This window comes from Delphinapterus leucas, chromosome 16 (genome assembly GCF_059928025.1).
Source record: "Delphinapterus leucas isolate spDelLeu-1000000601 "Yukka" chromosome 16, BTC_Dleu_Yukka2, whole genome shotgun sequence".
NCBI lineage: Eukaryota > Metazoa > Chordata > Mammalia > Artiodactyla > Monodontidae > Delphinapterus > Delphinapterus leucas.
In genome coordinates this window covers 8,424,524-8,440,272 of record NC_143144.1, presented here as the reverse complement: position 1 = coordinate 8,440,272, position 15,749 = coordinate 8,424,524, and the positions used below count along the sequence as shown (strand labels likewise).

The following is a 15,749-nucleotide window of genomic DNA, read 5'->3' as shown; positions in this document are numbered from 1 at the left end:
GCCCGTGAGCCATGGCCGCTGAGCCTGCGCGTCCGGAGCCTGTGCTCCGCAACGGGAGAGGCCACAGCAGTGAGAGGCCCGCGTACTGCAAAAAAAAAAAAAAAAAAATTTAGTGCCAAGTCCAGCATAAATAAGGAAATAACTGTGGAGAATATGCAATTCCTATCCCTCTTCTTTATTTGGGTGGAGGGGTGATCATCAGTGCACATAGTTTTTTTTTTTTTGGCTAAAATCCACTATTTAACAAGTCACTATGCTCACGCAAAAATAAAATTACTGTTGGAATAGGCCCTAAAGTTTTGATGTCTGGGATAAGCCTATTCTTATCTAACCGCTGAAGTAATTTTTTTGGAGCTTTTTTAAAAGTTTTTATTTTCTCACATAATTTTCAAAACTTTGTGCATAGGTGTTTATGAAGAAGATAATAAATTGTGTTGTCATGATTCACTTTGATTTTAGAGTTTAGGACAACAAATGACAATTGTGTACAGTTACCACAAAGTTTATTATTCTAAGAGTCATAGCTATGTTTTAAATCTGCCACTCTTCATTAAATATATACATGTTTCATTGTTAATTATTTTAATTAATTTTTTGTTTTCTTGGCTGGTTAGAGTATAACAATAAGTGAAATTTATTTAGTTGACGTTTCCAGAATATTTTGATTTCTACTAGACAGATATTGTTAAATTAAAATGACATTTATTCACATTATAGTCATTTTAATGAACCTGGAAATAATTAACAATTTCAGTGAATTTATTTTTCCCCATTTGGATACTGAAAATGCTGGGATGCTCAGCACACACAGTGAGTGCTCTCTGAGTTTGCCCTTCACTTAGAGACGTGCACTTAGAGTGCACAGTGACGACAGCATCGAGGTGTTGATGTGTGTTCTTGCCCCTGAGCAGGAGGTGTCTGTGGTCCTCTTCCAGGAACAGTGTCATGAGCTGTGATCTGTTTTGTCCACAGATAAGGTATTATTGACCCAGTATCAGTAGTGTGTGCCTTGTTTTTCCAGAAGTCTGGGTGAATTTGTGCTCATTCAGACTTTGTGTACAGGATCTCCTGTTGATGTATTTGTTACCGTCCACTGTCTATCCTGATTTAAAATGCATTGTCAGGGGAGGGGGAAGGGTGAGCTGTGACAAAGCGAGAGAGTGGCATAGACACATATACCCTACCAAACGTAAAATAGATAGCTAGTGGGAAGCAGCCGCATAGCACAGGGAGATCAGCTGGGTGCTTTGTGACCACCTAGAGGGGTGGGGTAGGGAGGGAGACGCAAGAGGGAAGAGATATGGGAACATATGTATATGTATAACTGATTCACTTTGTTATAAAGCAGAAACTAACACACCACTGTAAAGCAATTATACTCCAATAAAGATGTAAAAACATAATAATAAAATGCATTGTCATTAAATATGAAGCTACTTAATTTTAGAAAACTTTTGGAAGGTTTTGATATTTTGAAATTAATATCTAATGTATTTTTTAATTTTGAAAATGTATTAACATAATCTATCATTTTATATTTTTTAGTACTAAAAGAGAGGACCATTATGTGAGAATTTGTGCTGTCAAATTCCTGTGTTTATTAGATGGCTCAAATATGTCTCATAAGTTGTTTATGGAAGATCTTGCAGTCAAGCTATTAGAAAAAGTAAATATGCTTTATTTTACCTTAAAGTATCTTAACTTAGCAGTTCAAGCAGTAGCAGTGACGTACCAGAAGTAAACCTGCCAGTTGGCTGAATTTAGACAGCACAGACGATTAAAGCCGGGGAGAGCGCTGCTAACGTAGGACTCTGTGCTGCTGTTGCCTTGTGTCTGGTGATGGCACTGTCCATTTACTGAGGTGCCCCTGTCTTAGTGGGGTTTATATCAAATTGCAGATCCCATTATTCCAAACTTACACAATCGAGGGGCATTGTATTCCCTTGCTAATATATATTCTTCAGATCTGTCACTATTTACCAAAATACGATAAACTTAAAAAAATTTTTAGTGCCAAGTCCACCCCTGTGACCCCATGTCTCCCCCTTAACTGGGCACAAGGAAGGAGAAGTATATTTTCAGGTACTTTTTTTGCTACGTAAATTTGTATGGTTCCTTTTCTAATTTTAAAAGCAGATAAGTTTAGACTTCCTGGTGGTCCAGTGGTTAAGACTCCACGCTTCCAATGCAGGGGGCGTGGGTTCGATCCCTGGTCAGGGAACTAAGATCCCACATGCTGCGTGGCGTGGCCCAGAAATAAAAATAAATAAATTAATTAAATAAGAATAATAAAACTTTAAAAAAAAAAGGTAAGTTAAACAAAAGAACGAAATTCATTGTTTTGAAAGGAAACTTGGGAAAAGTATCATAAGAAAGTGTCTTTGTTATCCTTCTGCCTTTCAGAGTATAACAGGCTCCTATGCCCAGTTTATACTTTTTAAACTTGAAGTTGTCACTGATTTTATTTTCATTAATCACGAATTCAGTAGGTAATTTAAAATTGGTTCCACCCTCTCCCCCGCCCCCCAAGGATGAATTGGTGTCCAAGTCAAGAACTCGATACTATGTGAATTCTCAACAACATAGAGTGAAAAACCGAATATGGCAGACTCTGCTTGTACTTTTCCCCAGATTCGATCAGGTATAACATTTATTACATTCGTACCTTAAAGCATAATGTTTTCATATGAATAAACTATGTAGTAGAAATTGTCATGTGCTACTTTAAAATTGAGAAAGTCGTCTGCTTAAAATTTATACTTTAGTTCTTAAAATTGAAGTTTATTCAGAAGTTTTTTTAATAGAATTCTAAGGCAATTAGGTGTTGTAGAAATAAATTGGAAACTGATTTACATGGCCCCATTTAATATATTTTTCCCCTCAGTATTTTATTGTAATATTTTAACTGTTTAAAGACTCATATGCCACGATAAAACTTTAAGCTGTTTTATTAATAGTGACTATTTCTTAATTAAAATTAGTAACCATTTTCAAAGTTGATAAGGAATAGATTTTAATTTTTCCCACCACAGAAGAGAAATCACTACGTGACATGATAGAGACTAGTGCTGCTAAGGTGGTAGTCATAATGCGACATATAAATGTATCATCACAAAGTGAGAGAGTGGCACCGACATATATACACTATCAAACGTAAAATAGATAGCTAGTGGGAAGCAGCCGCATAGCACAGGGAGATCAGCTCCGTGCTTTGTGACCACCTAGAGGGGTGGGATAGGGAGGGTGGGAGGGAGGGAGACGCAAGAGGGAAGAGATATGGGAACATATGTATACGTATAGCTGATTCACTTTGTTATAAAGCAGAAACTAACACCACTGTAAAGCAATTATACTCCAATAAACATGTTTAAAAAAAAAAAATAAATGTCTCATCACATCAACATGTTGTACACCTAAACTTATACATTATATGTCAGTGATATCTCAATAAAAATAATTTTTTAAAATTAATAACCATAACAGTTTAATTTGTGTGCTTTATTTTTCTCAGAATTTCTTGAATAGAATTATTGACAAGATTTTCCAGGCTGGTTTCATCAATAATCAAGCATCCATAAAATATTTTATAGAATGGATTATTATACTGATTCTTCATAAATTCCCTCAATTTCTTCCGAAGTTCTGGGACTGTTTTTCTTACGTAAGTAAAGGAGATTTTTCATAATTTTTTTTTAATGAGGAAAAGATCTTAGCTATGCTGGGAGATTGTTTCACTTTAATAGTTTTCTGGCTGTCAGTTGCCCTGCCCCTAATGTACTGATATCCTAAATTGTGTTTTGCAGGATTTGAATTAATTTAGACAGAGACAGAAAGCCCTGGCGTTTATCTTGAGTATAGCATAATTTTTATTTGAGAGTTCTTCTATTCCAACAAAACAAAGAGGGAAAAGGTTTCTGTTGTTAAGGAGTAAGGGGAATAGGTGCTTTCTATATTTTCATTTACCAAGCAAAGTCTTTGTTTGATCTTAGAGATAAGAATGCTGAGGAATTGGGGACTTCCCTGGTAGCCCAGTGGTTAAGACTCCGTGCTTCCAATGCAGGGGTGCAGGTTCGATCCCTGGTTGGGGAACGAAGATCCCACATGCTGCAGGGTGCAGCCAAAAAGTAAAAAAAAACAAAAAAAAAAGAATGATGAGGAATTAAATGCATTCCTTACATTTTAAAGAATTTCTTAGTAGGGAAATTTCAAATATAACCAAAGCAGAGAGAGTAGAAGGGAGCCCCTACCACCCAGCCAAAAGCAAGTGTCAGTTCATTTCCATTCTTACCTCCTCTGTACCCTCACACACACCTCTGACACCTCATCCCCAACATTCTTAAATCTTGAAAATCATTTGTAAGGTATCGATACTAAGATTAGTGATAGAGTTTGCAGTTGCGGGCTTCCTGACAAATAGCAAGTTGTTTCTAAACATCAGTTCTAAATACTTGCCTCAAGTATTTTCTGCTGGTTCCCAAGTTCACCCTTCCCTTTCTGGGTAAATGACCTTGCCTTCTGTGTGTGAAAAGCATCTCTTTCTGTTTCTTCCTTTCTGTTTCAGGGGGAGAAACTTGTTCTCTCTTGCTCATCTGTAGCTGTGTCCTTTTGTGCCCTGAGCTCTTCACTCTTATTCTGTTGACTTGTGCTCCCTCCTGCCATCGTCCTAGTGTCTTCTTTTCCTTCTGTTAAACTTCGAGAGTATCTTTGCCTTTCTCTCTTGCTCTTCTTAAACCACTGGGCTCTGCCGTATCTTCAGAAGTCCCACGTTGAGGGCTTCATGTGCAGCTACAAACAGCCTTGTCTTTTCTTCCTTTTCCTTACTGCCGCGCAGCCTTTCTCGTTGACTGTTGCTTTTTTTCTCCTGACTGTACACTGTGGTGGTCCCTTCTCCAGTCCCTTCTCCTTCTCTTTCTATACTCCCTGTCTCTGCTGGTTCGCTGCATCCCAGCCACCTCCTAGGCCCTCTAACATAATCACTTCAGACTTCATCCTGTGTAACACGAAATTGATGAGCATGTCTTTGCCTGAAATTCCCCCCCCACACACACACACACCGCGGTCCTTCACACACACACACACTCACACACACACTCACACACACTCCTTCCTTCACTGTCCCAGGCTCCTCTCCTGAAACCTGGTCTCACACACACACACACACACACACACACACACACACACACACACACACACACACACTCCTTCCTTCACTGTCCCAGGCTCCTCTCCTGAAACCTGGTCTCACACACACACACACACACACACACACACACACTCCTTCCTTCACTGTCCCAGGCTCCTCTCCTGAAACCTGGTCTCACACACACACACACACACACACACACACACACACTCCTTCCTTCACTGTCCCAGGCTCCTCTCCTGAAACCTGGCTGTTACGATAAGCATGGCGGCATCATCTTCACAGTGATCCTGAAAAGTAGGTCGGAATTTTTACATTTTACTTAGTGAAAAAACTGAAGTCCAGAGAGATTAAGTAACTTGTCACACCACTAAGAAATGACAAAGCTCTAATTCAGGTGTCTGTTTCCTTTCAGAAGCCGCGTTCGCCTTCACTGTTTCAAGGTTCCTCTCCTGGCTCTTCCTTCTTCTCTTCATGCCCATAGAATTAAGAAACATACTTTGACATTTTTTCCTTGCATTGCTTCTCAGACCTGTTGCTTTATTAATCTTGTTTGATTTGTCTGCTCTCAAGAAGGTGGGCGCTGCCTCAGAAATTCTCACGGAAGGCCCCTGGCTCTGGTGTGCTTCCAGCCCCCCTGACTCTCCTGTCCCTGGTCAAGCCACCAGTTCCGTCCCGCTTCTCCACTCTGCTCAGTCTCTCATTTTCCATAAAGAGCTCTCAGAGCTGGTATATTCTCTTCACATCTTTTCCTCGTGGACATCAGGGTTTTTCACTGTAAGCAAGTAAAACGTTTGCTGATTGAATCAAAGGGATGGAAAACAGCGGAGATGGGGGAAGTGAGGTAGCCCAGAAAGCTGCAGAATCCAGCTTGGAAAATTGGCAGGAACAAGGTGGGGCTCAGTGGTTTCCAGAACTGTAGCCACAGGCGTGCCGTAGAGCGGGTCCACCAGGGACATTGCTTCACCCCACTGGACGCCTGGCGCCATCACGGCAGTGCTGCAGCCTTGGCCAGCCGTCCGCCTGCCGCCTGCATGGAGTGGGTTCTCTGTGGGCTCTGCCTCTCTGGGTAAACAGTTCTCAGCCCAGCATTCAGGGCAGGCGTCTCCGGATCCAGGTCAGGTGACTTCTCTTAGCTGCAGGGAGGCTGGGAAAATGAATGTCTGGCATTTCCAGCTTCTCACAAGACCTATAAGGTGAAGAATTCCCTGAACTGGGAAGGGGATTCAGAAGAGATACCCACAAACAGGCAGTGTCCACTACACCCTTTTCCTCCTTTATTTGAAGCAGGTGACCTTAGCTTTTATGTTTCCGAGAAAGTGGCAGTCATCGCATAGGAATACCTTTACCTTCTCAAGAGCAGTCACGCAAATAAATATATAGGATTGGCCGAAAAGTTCATTCAGGTTTTGCTGTAACATCTTCTGGAAAAACCCGAACGAACTTTTCGGCCAACCCAATACCTTGTCCATATCCACCCAAGACTGCTTCCCTCCTATATCATCAAGGACCTGAATCTGCTGTTGGGGTAATTCCTCTGCTTGTTCTCCGGCTTCTCTTCCTGTCTGCCTTCTCGGGAACCTTAGCCCTCGGTCTCTCTCCTATACCTAGTGTCCCCTTCTTAACCAGGTGGTTTCTCATCCATTGTTACGGGTATTTACACTGAGCTGCTCCTATAGAGGACGCCTGTAATCACCTATCTCCCTACCCTGTCAGAGCCAGACTTGCTGAAAGAAGTGTGTGTATGCCACAGTTTCGGGGTTTTCATGTTCTCTTTGCCCACAGTTCAGTCCACCGGACTCACCTCCAGCTTGGTCACTTCTCAGACGACCCTTCGCCAGGGTCGGTGGTCAGCCTCCTGCTTCCCCCCATCCGTCCATGCTGCAGACGACCTCCTTGTTCCTGGTTCAGTAACACTTCCCTGGTTCCCCCTGCCCCTGTGTTTCCTCTTTTCTGTGTCCTTTCTGGGCATTCCCTTCCCTGCCCAGCTGTTAAATGTTAGTGCCTCTCAAGGCTGGGCCGCCTTCTTTCCTTAATTTCTCCTTGTTTTATAGTCAGTTTTATCTGGGTCATGGATTCACTTATTATCTGATGTGAATGACCCAATAATTTCTCTCTCTCTTCCAGCCATCTTCCCCTAAGTGCCCCATCAGGCTGACTGCAGCCACGCCCGGCCTGGCCACGTTTGATGGAGCACAGCCATGCCCGTTCATATATCAGTACCTATCGTTCATGGCTGTGTTTGAGCTAAAAGGACAGAGTCGAGTGTTTGCAGCAGACTGTATGGACCTCAGAGCTGTATTTTTATTCACTGTTTGGTCCTTTACAGAAAGCTTTGCTGACCCCCGCTGTGGACATTCTTCTTGAATGTTTATAAATCATCTAAAACTTGGATGTCTGACACCAGGTGCCTTATATTTGCCCCAAACTTGATCCTTTTCTACTACTGTAAACAGCATCACCGTCTGTACAGCTGCACAAAGCAGGGAACTCAGCGCTTTTCCTGACTCTGGACCAGATCCTGTCGCTCTTACCTCCAGAGTGTTTCTCAGTCACCATCTCCCGTCTCTGCGTTTGGCCTTGGTCCAGGCTGCATCGTCCACTGCACTGCTCCCCTCGGTCGACCACCTGCGTCCCCTCTTCCTCCCTTTCGATCGCCTCTCCACACCGAGGCCAGAGCAGGTTCTTCAAAATGAAAATGTGATCAGGTCGTCCACTTTCAGCCGTGCGTGGCCTGCAGGCCTCACGGGGCCTGTGCCCTCTTCCCCGTCCAGTCCGTGTGCCCCACGTTCCCACCTCTGCACTCGAGTCATGGATGCATGCATGGGCTCAGTTTTCTGTTGCTGGAACATTCCAAAGGCCAGGGGTGTGAACAACGCTCTGCTATTTTTCCTGCTTCTGGATTGACAGGACCAGGCTGGGCTGTTGTGCATGCGGTGTCCACTGGGCTGGGACCTGCAAACGACTTCTTCGGCCACGTGCTTATCACCTTGGCTGCAGTAGTGGGGACAGCCGCGGTGCCGGGCACCACTGGTTCTGCAGCTGTGTGTGTGGTCGCTCAGGGTGCCGAGGACGAGCGTTCCAGGAGGACGCGCCCTGGTGAACCTGCACGTTCCCAGCCTCTGATCGCGTGCTGCTTATTGGCCAGGGCAGATGGCGTGACCAAGCCCCCCAGGGGGCGGGGCCCGCCTTAGGGCCTGATTACTGGACAGCTTGCTTCATCAGGGCCCCCATGTGGCCGAGTACCACCCTGACCTTTTCTGTTCTTTTTCCTCTCTGCCTGCATAACTGCTGCTCTTCCTTCAGATCGCAGTTCATTTGTGTCATTTGTGTCATTTTTTTTTTTTCCCTGTACGCAGGCCTCTCACCGTTGCGGCCTCTCCCGTCGCGGAGCACAGGCTCCGGACGCGCAGGCTCAGCGGCCACAGTAACTAGTCCATGGAAGACGGTCAATAACTAACTACTAGTTACATAAAGGAATTAATCACCTGATTCGCCTTTTGGAACACTTTCTAAACTGTAGTGTCTGTAGTCTCTTTCCAGTCTACCCGGCGTCCGTCAGTTTGTCATCATTAAAATAATGTGTAATTCCAAGTCACTATCATTGGGGAGGTTTCCGAATTCCAGTTGAACACTCTTATAAGTAGCGTTTCATTGAGGCTTTTTTTTTTTTTTTTTTTTTTTTGCGTTACGCGGGCCTCTGACCGTTGTGGCCTCTCCCGCTGCGGAGCACAGGCTCCGGACGCGCAGGCTCAGCGGCCGTGGCTCACGGGCCCAGCCGCTCCGCAGCACGCGGGATCCTCCCGGACCGGGGCACGAACCCGCGTACCCTGCATCGGCAGGCAGACCCCCAACCACAGCGCCACCAGGGCAGCCCTCTTGAGGCTCTTTTTAAGCAGCTGCAGGGCCCCATTTAACCTCTGCTGCTCCCCTCCGCACGGGGGCCTTTGCCTCCCGCTTGCCTGTCTTGGTTCGTCTTGGTCATCTTCACCTGTTCCCCCGCCCACCCCCGCTTTCTCCAGCCAGCCCTTCTCTCCCTGCAGTGAGCTCACCCTGGTCTCCCCCAGGTACTCCTCGCCTCAGTTAACGGTTAGCGGCCGTGTGTCGGATGAGTGCTGTGCGTGCGGGCATTTCGCTCTGGGACATTCCTGTGCGTTCTCGCTTTTCCTCCTCTCCTCCCACCCAGGCCGTGGCTGCATCGGGGAAGAGCCGGCCTCATGGCCCGGGCCCCAAGCATCCAGCCCGGTGCCTTGATGTGCACGGGCTCGCGGCAGCCTTGAATGACTGTTTCGTGTATCTGATTTATTTTCAGGCCGAAGAGAACCTTAAAACAAGCATTTGTACGTTTTTATCAGTTTTGTCGCATTTGGACATCATTACTGAAAATATTCCAGAGAAGGTAGGTTTATATCGTTTATGAGAAGAGTTCAGACTTGACTATCAAAATAGAACTTATGCATTTGTGCTGACTGTTCTCATTTAGAGTAGTCCTTGTGTGTTTTGCAGCTTCTCCCCTTCCCTTCCACTCCCCTCCTAACGGCACACGCACTTAGACACAAATGCACAGTAAGGTGTTACCCACGGGCACACACACACTGAGATAACGCCTGAGCCCATGTTAAATCTCTAGACAAATGAATGGGCAACTTTTAATGACAGAATGCTTAACTTTATGCAGGTATTTACGTAAGATTATTTAAATAAGACCTTCCCCTATTGCATTTAAGTGTTCCTTGGCTGGCAGAGTTATTTAACAAATGCTAGTACAAAGAAACTCATGGTCAGAGTATTAAAAGCCATTGTGTTATGGAAGGTTTATATAAAATGACTGTCATTATGCAGAGTGTGAAAGCCAGTTCTTCATCTTTCTCAGGTTTAAAGCATCTTCCCTAGATAAGTAGAGATCTTAGCTAATTCTGGTTAATCACTATGGCAACTGTGGAGAATTCAGGAAAACCTGCCGGTAAAGATCTAGAGCAAGATTGATTCTATATTATTGAATCTACATAGAGTGTACTTATATGTTGTAAACTCTGGGAGAAACTTAACACAGTCGACCCTCGGTCAACACAGGAGTTGGGAGTACCGACCCTCTGCACAGTGGGAAATCCACACGTAACTTTACAGTCACCGTAATCCAGGGTTCCTCATCTGTATCTGTGGATTCAACCACCCGAGGATCATATAGCTCTGTAGTACGTCTTTAGTGAAAAAAAAATCCACGTATAAGTGGACCTGCACAGTTCAAACCCCTGTTGTTCAGTGGTCAGCTGTCTGAAAGAAATGTTGTTTAGTGTTGAAAGTGAGGCAAAAATATTGGGGGGATAGGTTTCCTAGAACTTTTCAAAGTGTTGTCTTTAAGCACAGTAACAATCAGATTTCGTTGTTAACCTATTCCATCAATCCTAAGAACAGGTCTTTCTTCCCACCACATTTTAACCTCAAAAACCATGATAATATCTTAAAATTGATGGTGTGTTACAGTGTCTGTCAGCCAGATGGCAGTGTGTTAGTTATAGTTATGTGAAAACTTGTGTTAACACCTTCTGGTAAGAGTTACAAAAGCTCTAGCATCCGGTAATAGCAGTTGTTATCTTTCTGTTTTACATATGTGCAGGGAAGAGATTTGCTTACAATCTGTTGAGAGAAGTAAGATAGGAAACTGTACTATTGCAGGGCTCTTAGCTTGGTGCAGCCCAGTAACATTTACAGATGAGCCGTTTGTAGGAGCATTAAGGTAGCTCCTGATACTGTATTAAAAGTTTGAGTCCATCTGGTTTCCACATTAATACATGTCACTTCCTTTGCCTTTCAATATCTGTTGAACTGTGTGGTTTTAGAAATCAGAGATTATCATTGCATAAAATCTCCTGGCTGTGAAGGTGAAAAACTCTGTGAATTCCCAGGAAAAGACTACAGGGAAGCTTAAACTCTTATTATTTTTCTCCCCACTTCTTAATTTTCCTGCCACCACTCAGTGCTGTGTGGGTCCAAGGTCACTATTAGGGAAAACAGAGTAGTTCAGACCAGGGGAAAACAGCATTTTATGAGGTACCTTGCTCAGGTTCACTTAATATTTCTAACTTTCTCAGCCCATGGTAAGGTAGTAAGTGATGGAGACTTCTTTACAACACTGGTCATTACAGTGGTTAGCATGAAAGTACTTCATTCAGATTAACCTAGGTACTGGCGTATGGGGGAGAACATGTGTGGCAGCATGGTAAATAAAAACTAAAGAGCTGGGAAGATACTTTTCCTTCTTGAGGAAATCACTCCTGCCAGTGTATCTGTCTGAGAATGACGATGCAAAAACAGTGAGATAAGATTTTACTTTGTAGCATTTTTGTCACCTGTACTCCTTGTTCTTGGTCATACAGTCAAGGGTAAAATGGTCCATGTTCACATCTGAAGAATGTTTCTCCTTTTCAGAAACTAATTCTGAAGCAAGCCCTTATTGTCGTACTGCACTGGTGTTTTAACCACAGTTTTAGCGTTCGACTGTATGCCTTAGTTGCTCTTAAGAAAATCTGGAGCATGTGTAAGACATTGCACGTTGAAGAACTTGATGCTTTGACTTCCGTTATTGAATCCAGTCTGAATCAAGTGGAAAACATGCATGGAGCAGGGTAAGCAGGCCTTGTCCCCTTACCCCTCGGTCCAGCATTGTGTGCAGAGAGGGCATAGAGGGGCCCAGCTTTTAGCAGCTCCTGTTGAGCCCATCACGCTGCAGCGCACAGAGCTCGGATTAAGCAGCATGTAAGCAGCTCACTATTTGATGTGCAGTTTAATTACAGTTCTAAGTGCCGTCAGCTCCGTCATTGACTTATTTTCTTTTTCTTTTTTTTGCTCTTTAATCCTTGATCTTTAATTTAGGGACCTCCAGACGTTTCTCTTCAGCGTAGCCAAATGTTTTCATCCTCTGTTGTCAAAGAACTGCTGAGAAGTAGCATGACCGGACTCTAAAGCCATGCTCATAACCCCTCAGATGTCCGGGTTAAAGCTGGAAGCTCTTGCCTTTTTCAAGAGAACGTCTCTATCCCCCAAACAAAATCCTAGTCAGATGCTCAGTATCAAACAGATACAACACCGCTGCTGTGATGGAGTAGGTCGGGGTGCACGACTCAGTAGCAAAACCCAGGGGGGTGGGAGCTCGGACACACATTGGGGTGCTGTCCTTTGAAGAGACCCTTGAAAGCCAAGGGGCAGAGAAGACAGGTGCATAAGGAGGGGCCAGTCTCTCATCTCAGGTCTCCTCTCCTCACCCCGCTGATGTTGAGGCCCAGCCGGCAGTGACAGGAGGGGCTGGGAACTCAGGGGTGAAGGAGGTACGTTGGCCAGAGCAGGAGAATGATCTCACGGGGAGAGCATCTTGAAATTGCTGCTTAGCTTTTGGGTTGTTGGTCATGAATTTAAACTGAAACCTGCCGGTGGCCATGTTTTGTCACTTTTATTCCTCCCTCTTTTGCCTTCTAAAACTTGACAAATTTTTGGTTTTTGTTGTTTGTGAGTATGTACCTAAGTATTTAAAACCTCTTACTTTCATCTGGCTTAACAGAAGTTGGTACAGTTTGGCTGCATGTCGTGGATCTTCAGGGTAGAAAACGTGACTTACGTGGACTTCCCTGGCAGTCCCGAGGTTAAGACTCCGCGCTTCCACTGCAGTGGGCAATCAATCCCTGGTCGGGGAACTGAGATCCCACATGCTGCGCGGCGCAGCCAAAAACAAAAAAGTAACTTATGTAACGATTTTCTCTCCTGAGGGGAAAAAAAAAAAAAAAGGCATTTATGGCCAGAGAGAGACATAAGGATCCCAGCCTAGATTTCTTACATGGTTCCCTTTTAGAATTCTTTTTGCCCAAGCAAGGGAGTTGTACCTGCGGCAGCTGTTCCTGTGAGATTTTCCCACCGTTGTCTGTTGACTGACGACTGTCTCTTTGATGGAGTGGAGACCTGAGTTTCATTCTTGTTGAGTCATTGTTTGACGTAGGACTGTGAGAGTGTTATTTAATTTCTTTGTCTGTCTTTCAGTTTCACTTCAAAACGTCAGATTTAGGGTCAGCTTTTAAGGACGCTGATCTTGGAGATAGGGGTTATAAATCTTGGGATAAAATTCACAAGATTTTCCATTCATTCTAAATTCTGCGGTGCCTCTTTAAGAGAGCTACTTGGTTTTCCCCCTTACCAGAGTGCGTTCACTAGTCTGTACCTCACATGTATCTTTAACACTTAGGAACGCGAAGAAGAACTGGCAACGGATCCAGGAGCATTTCTTTTTTGCAGCGTTCCACCCACTTAAGGACTACTGTCTGGAGGTGAGCAGAGGGTCTCATTTGCGAACGACTCTCTTCCGTATCTTTAGTCCCGGTGCTTCCTTTCTGCCGCGGTTGTTGAAGGTGTACTGAGGTTAACTGTCCTTACGACACCGCCTTCAGGGTCGTAAAGCGCTCCGTGTAATTTTGTCACGGCTGCTTGCGCTTCACTCTTCAGCACTGAAAACTGGCTAGTCATTTTCACTTTCTGTTTCTCAGGCAGTGTCTGGCTTGTAAACACTGGAAGGGGGAATATTTAACTCTGAACAGAAATCTGTTCTGACATTAAAAGGAAATGAGTGAGAGCATTTGTGCAGGTGAGATTTGTTGTAACGAACGAAGCCCATTGTTATGAAAGCGCGAGAAGACCTACTCTTTTGTTAAGTGCCTGTTTTAGGTTCTGGGTGGCTGGAATTGTATAGCAAATGACCCACCATCTCAGTGATCCTAACACAATGTGCTTATATAATTTCTTTAAACTTGTTACAGTTAGCATGTGAATCAATATACAGATTATTAAAATTTGTACATATGTTACTTTCTCCCTTTTTCGACTACAGTTACGGCCTTGGAATTTAAAACATGTGATCTAGGAATCTGGAAGTATCAGAAACTTTAGCTACCATGCATAAGCAGTTTTTTTGTTGTTGTTGGGGTGTGTGTGTGGGGGGGGGATTACTGATAAACTGGCCTTTAAAAAAAATACAGATCTATATGTTGTGAGATAGTCATCATAAAACATTATTGTGTACTTTGTTGCTTCATTGCAAAAATTATTTAGGATTTTTCAAATATTTTAACGTGCTCTGTTCTGTGTCCTTTAGCGCCCAGAATGCTTTGTTTGACATCTTTCTGAAGGACTCTTAATAACTCTCTAGTGCTAAGTCAGCCTTTTCTATTCAGTTCTCCAGCAGGAGTAAGTCCCTTGCTTCCACTTTTCCTTCATCCTGACTTTGACTGCCTCACCCTCATATGTTTTATATATTTTATTCTCTATTAATTATACGAACCGTAACTGTACATATCAATAAAATAATGGCACACAAGAACTCTGTTTCTCTGTACATTTGGAGCTATACTTGGTACCTACTTAATAAACAGTTGCATTCATCATGCCAGTTTCAATTTGCACAAATATTGCTAATAAAGATAAAACCATATTCATTCTAAAAACTCTTATGAAGACTTGGACATTGTTATCAGTTTATTACTTTGCTTTTAAGTTGCCTACTGTGCTTCTGACTCCTCTGTGCCTTTTCACATTTGAGGGTTATCTGGATCTCAGTTTTCTTGTCATAGGTAAGGAAAGGGGAGGAGGATTGTCATGTAGCGACTGAATAACTGCTGTCCACAGTGCTGTCACACCGTGCAGTTTACAGATCACTTTCATGTGCTCTTCTTACCTGATCATTTTACCAGTGAGGAGGTTGAAGCTGAGAGAGGCTAATGGCTTGTCTAAGGTCACACAGCTAAGATACAGTCGAGGCAAAATCTAGACTCTAAATTTGTATATTGGCAGCGAGAGTGAGGATCTGGCACCACAGGAGCTTGAATTTGATTTTGCTTAGGGAGGTGTCTGGTTGTCAATAAATAGCATTTATCCAAATGTTGTCCAACATTAATGCTCATTAATTCCAAAACACTTCTTGCTTGTATTAAGAGCATGGTGTATACTATGTTACGTACAGTTAGAAATACTGGAGTGGAAGATCTGCCCGCTCTCAAGGATTTCCTAAATTAATCCCTTAATTTCTTAGAGAAGATAAGAAGTATAGATAGACAGTTGCTACAAGATATAAATGAAAGTATGTCATTTGATCAGATGTGATGATAGTTCGGGAGAACACATCAGTAATAATAATTAAGTTGTACTTTAAACATGTTATCATGTATTTCTTTGTTATTTTTAAGGGAAGAAAATTTAGATGTTTACAATTCTCCTTTACAGACCATATTTTATATCCTTCCACGCCTTTCTGGCCTTGTTGAGGACGAATGGATTGCCATTGGTAAATTCACCAGGTTCACTGACATTCCTTTAGATGCAAGATTTCAGTGGTACCTTTCTCCAGCTCAACTTTGTGAACTAAAACCAGGTGACTGGTCCCAGCAGGACATAGGTAAGAAAAACTTCTGTTTTACTTGTTCTCCCTGTTGCCTTGGTCGGGCTCATTGATTCACGTTACTTAGAATAGGTGGTTGATAGTACCACTTTTTCATTGATGTGGTGAATTCTGCTCCACTTAGAGAAAAGACAGAAGGCGTGGTGTCACTCTGACTAGTACTTTCAGTTGACG

The 15,749-nt window shown here is 43.4% G+C and overlaps 1 protein-coding gene and 1 long non-coding RNA gene across 6 annotated transcripts in view; one reads left to right on the top strand and one right to left on the bottom strand.

The window, feature by feature from the left end:
• The window catches only part of TARBP1 (tRNA guanosine 2 -O-methyltransferase TARBP1), a 64,632-nt gene that overhangs the window by 44,303 nt on the left and 4,580 nt on the right, over nt 1–15,749 (top strand). For 3 of the 5 annotated variants that reach the window (XM_022553194.3, XM_089897428.1, XM_089897427.1), the window contains 7 exons: nt 1,546–1,666; nt 2,531–2,641; nt 3,512–3,661; nt 9,456–9,542; nt 11,573–11,769; nt 13,374–13,455; nt 15,401–15,572. In XM_022553194.3, the coding sequence (XP_022408902.2) occupies nt 1,546–1,666; nt 2,531–2,641; nt 3,512–3,661; nt 9,456–9,542; nt 11,573–11,769; nt 13,374–13,455; nt 15,401–15,572 (920 nt within the window). The remainder of the gene's footprint in view (nt 1–1,545; nt 1,667–2,530; nt 2,642–3,511; nt 3,662–9,455; nt 9,543–11,572; nt 11,770–13,373; nt 13,456–15,400; nt 15,573–15,749) is intronic. The other 2 variants (XM_089897429.1, XM_089897430.1) reach the window with 2 other exon arrangements.
• On the bottom strand, nt 2,754–15,512 carry LOC149747212 (uncharacterized). Its single transcript, XR_016388023.1, has 2 exons — nt 13,018–15,512; nt 2,754–12,898 (listed from the first exon to the last, which is right to left on the bottom strand). It is a non-coding gene; the product is annotated as an uncharacterized LOC149747212 (long non-coding RNA).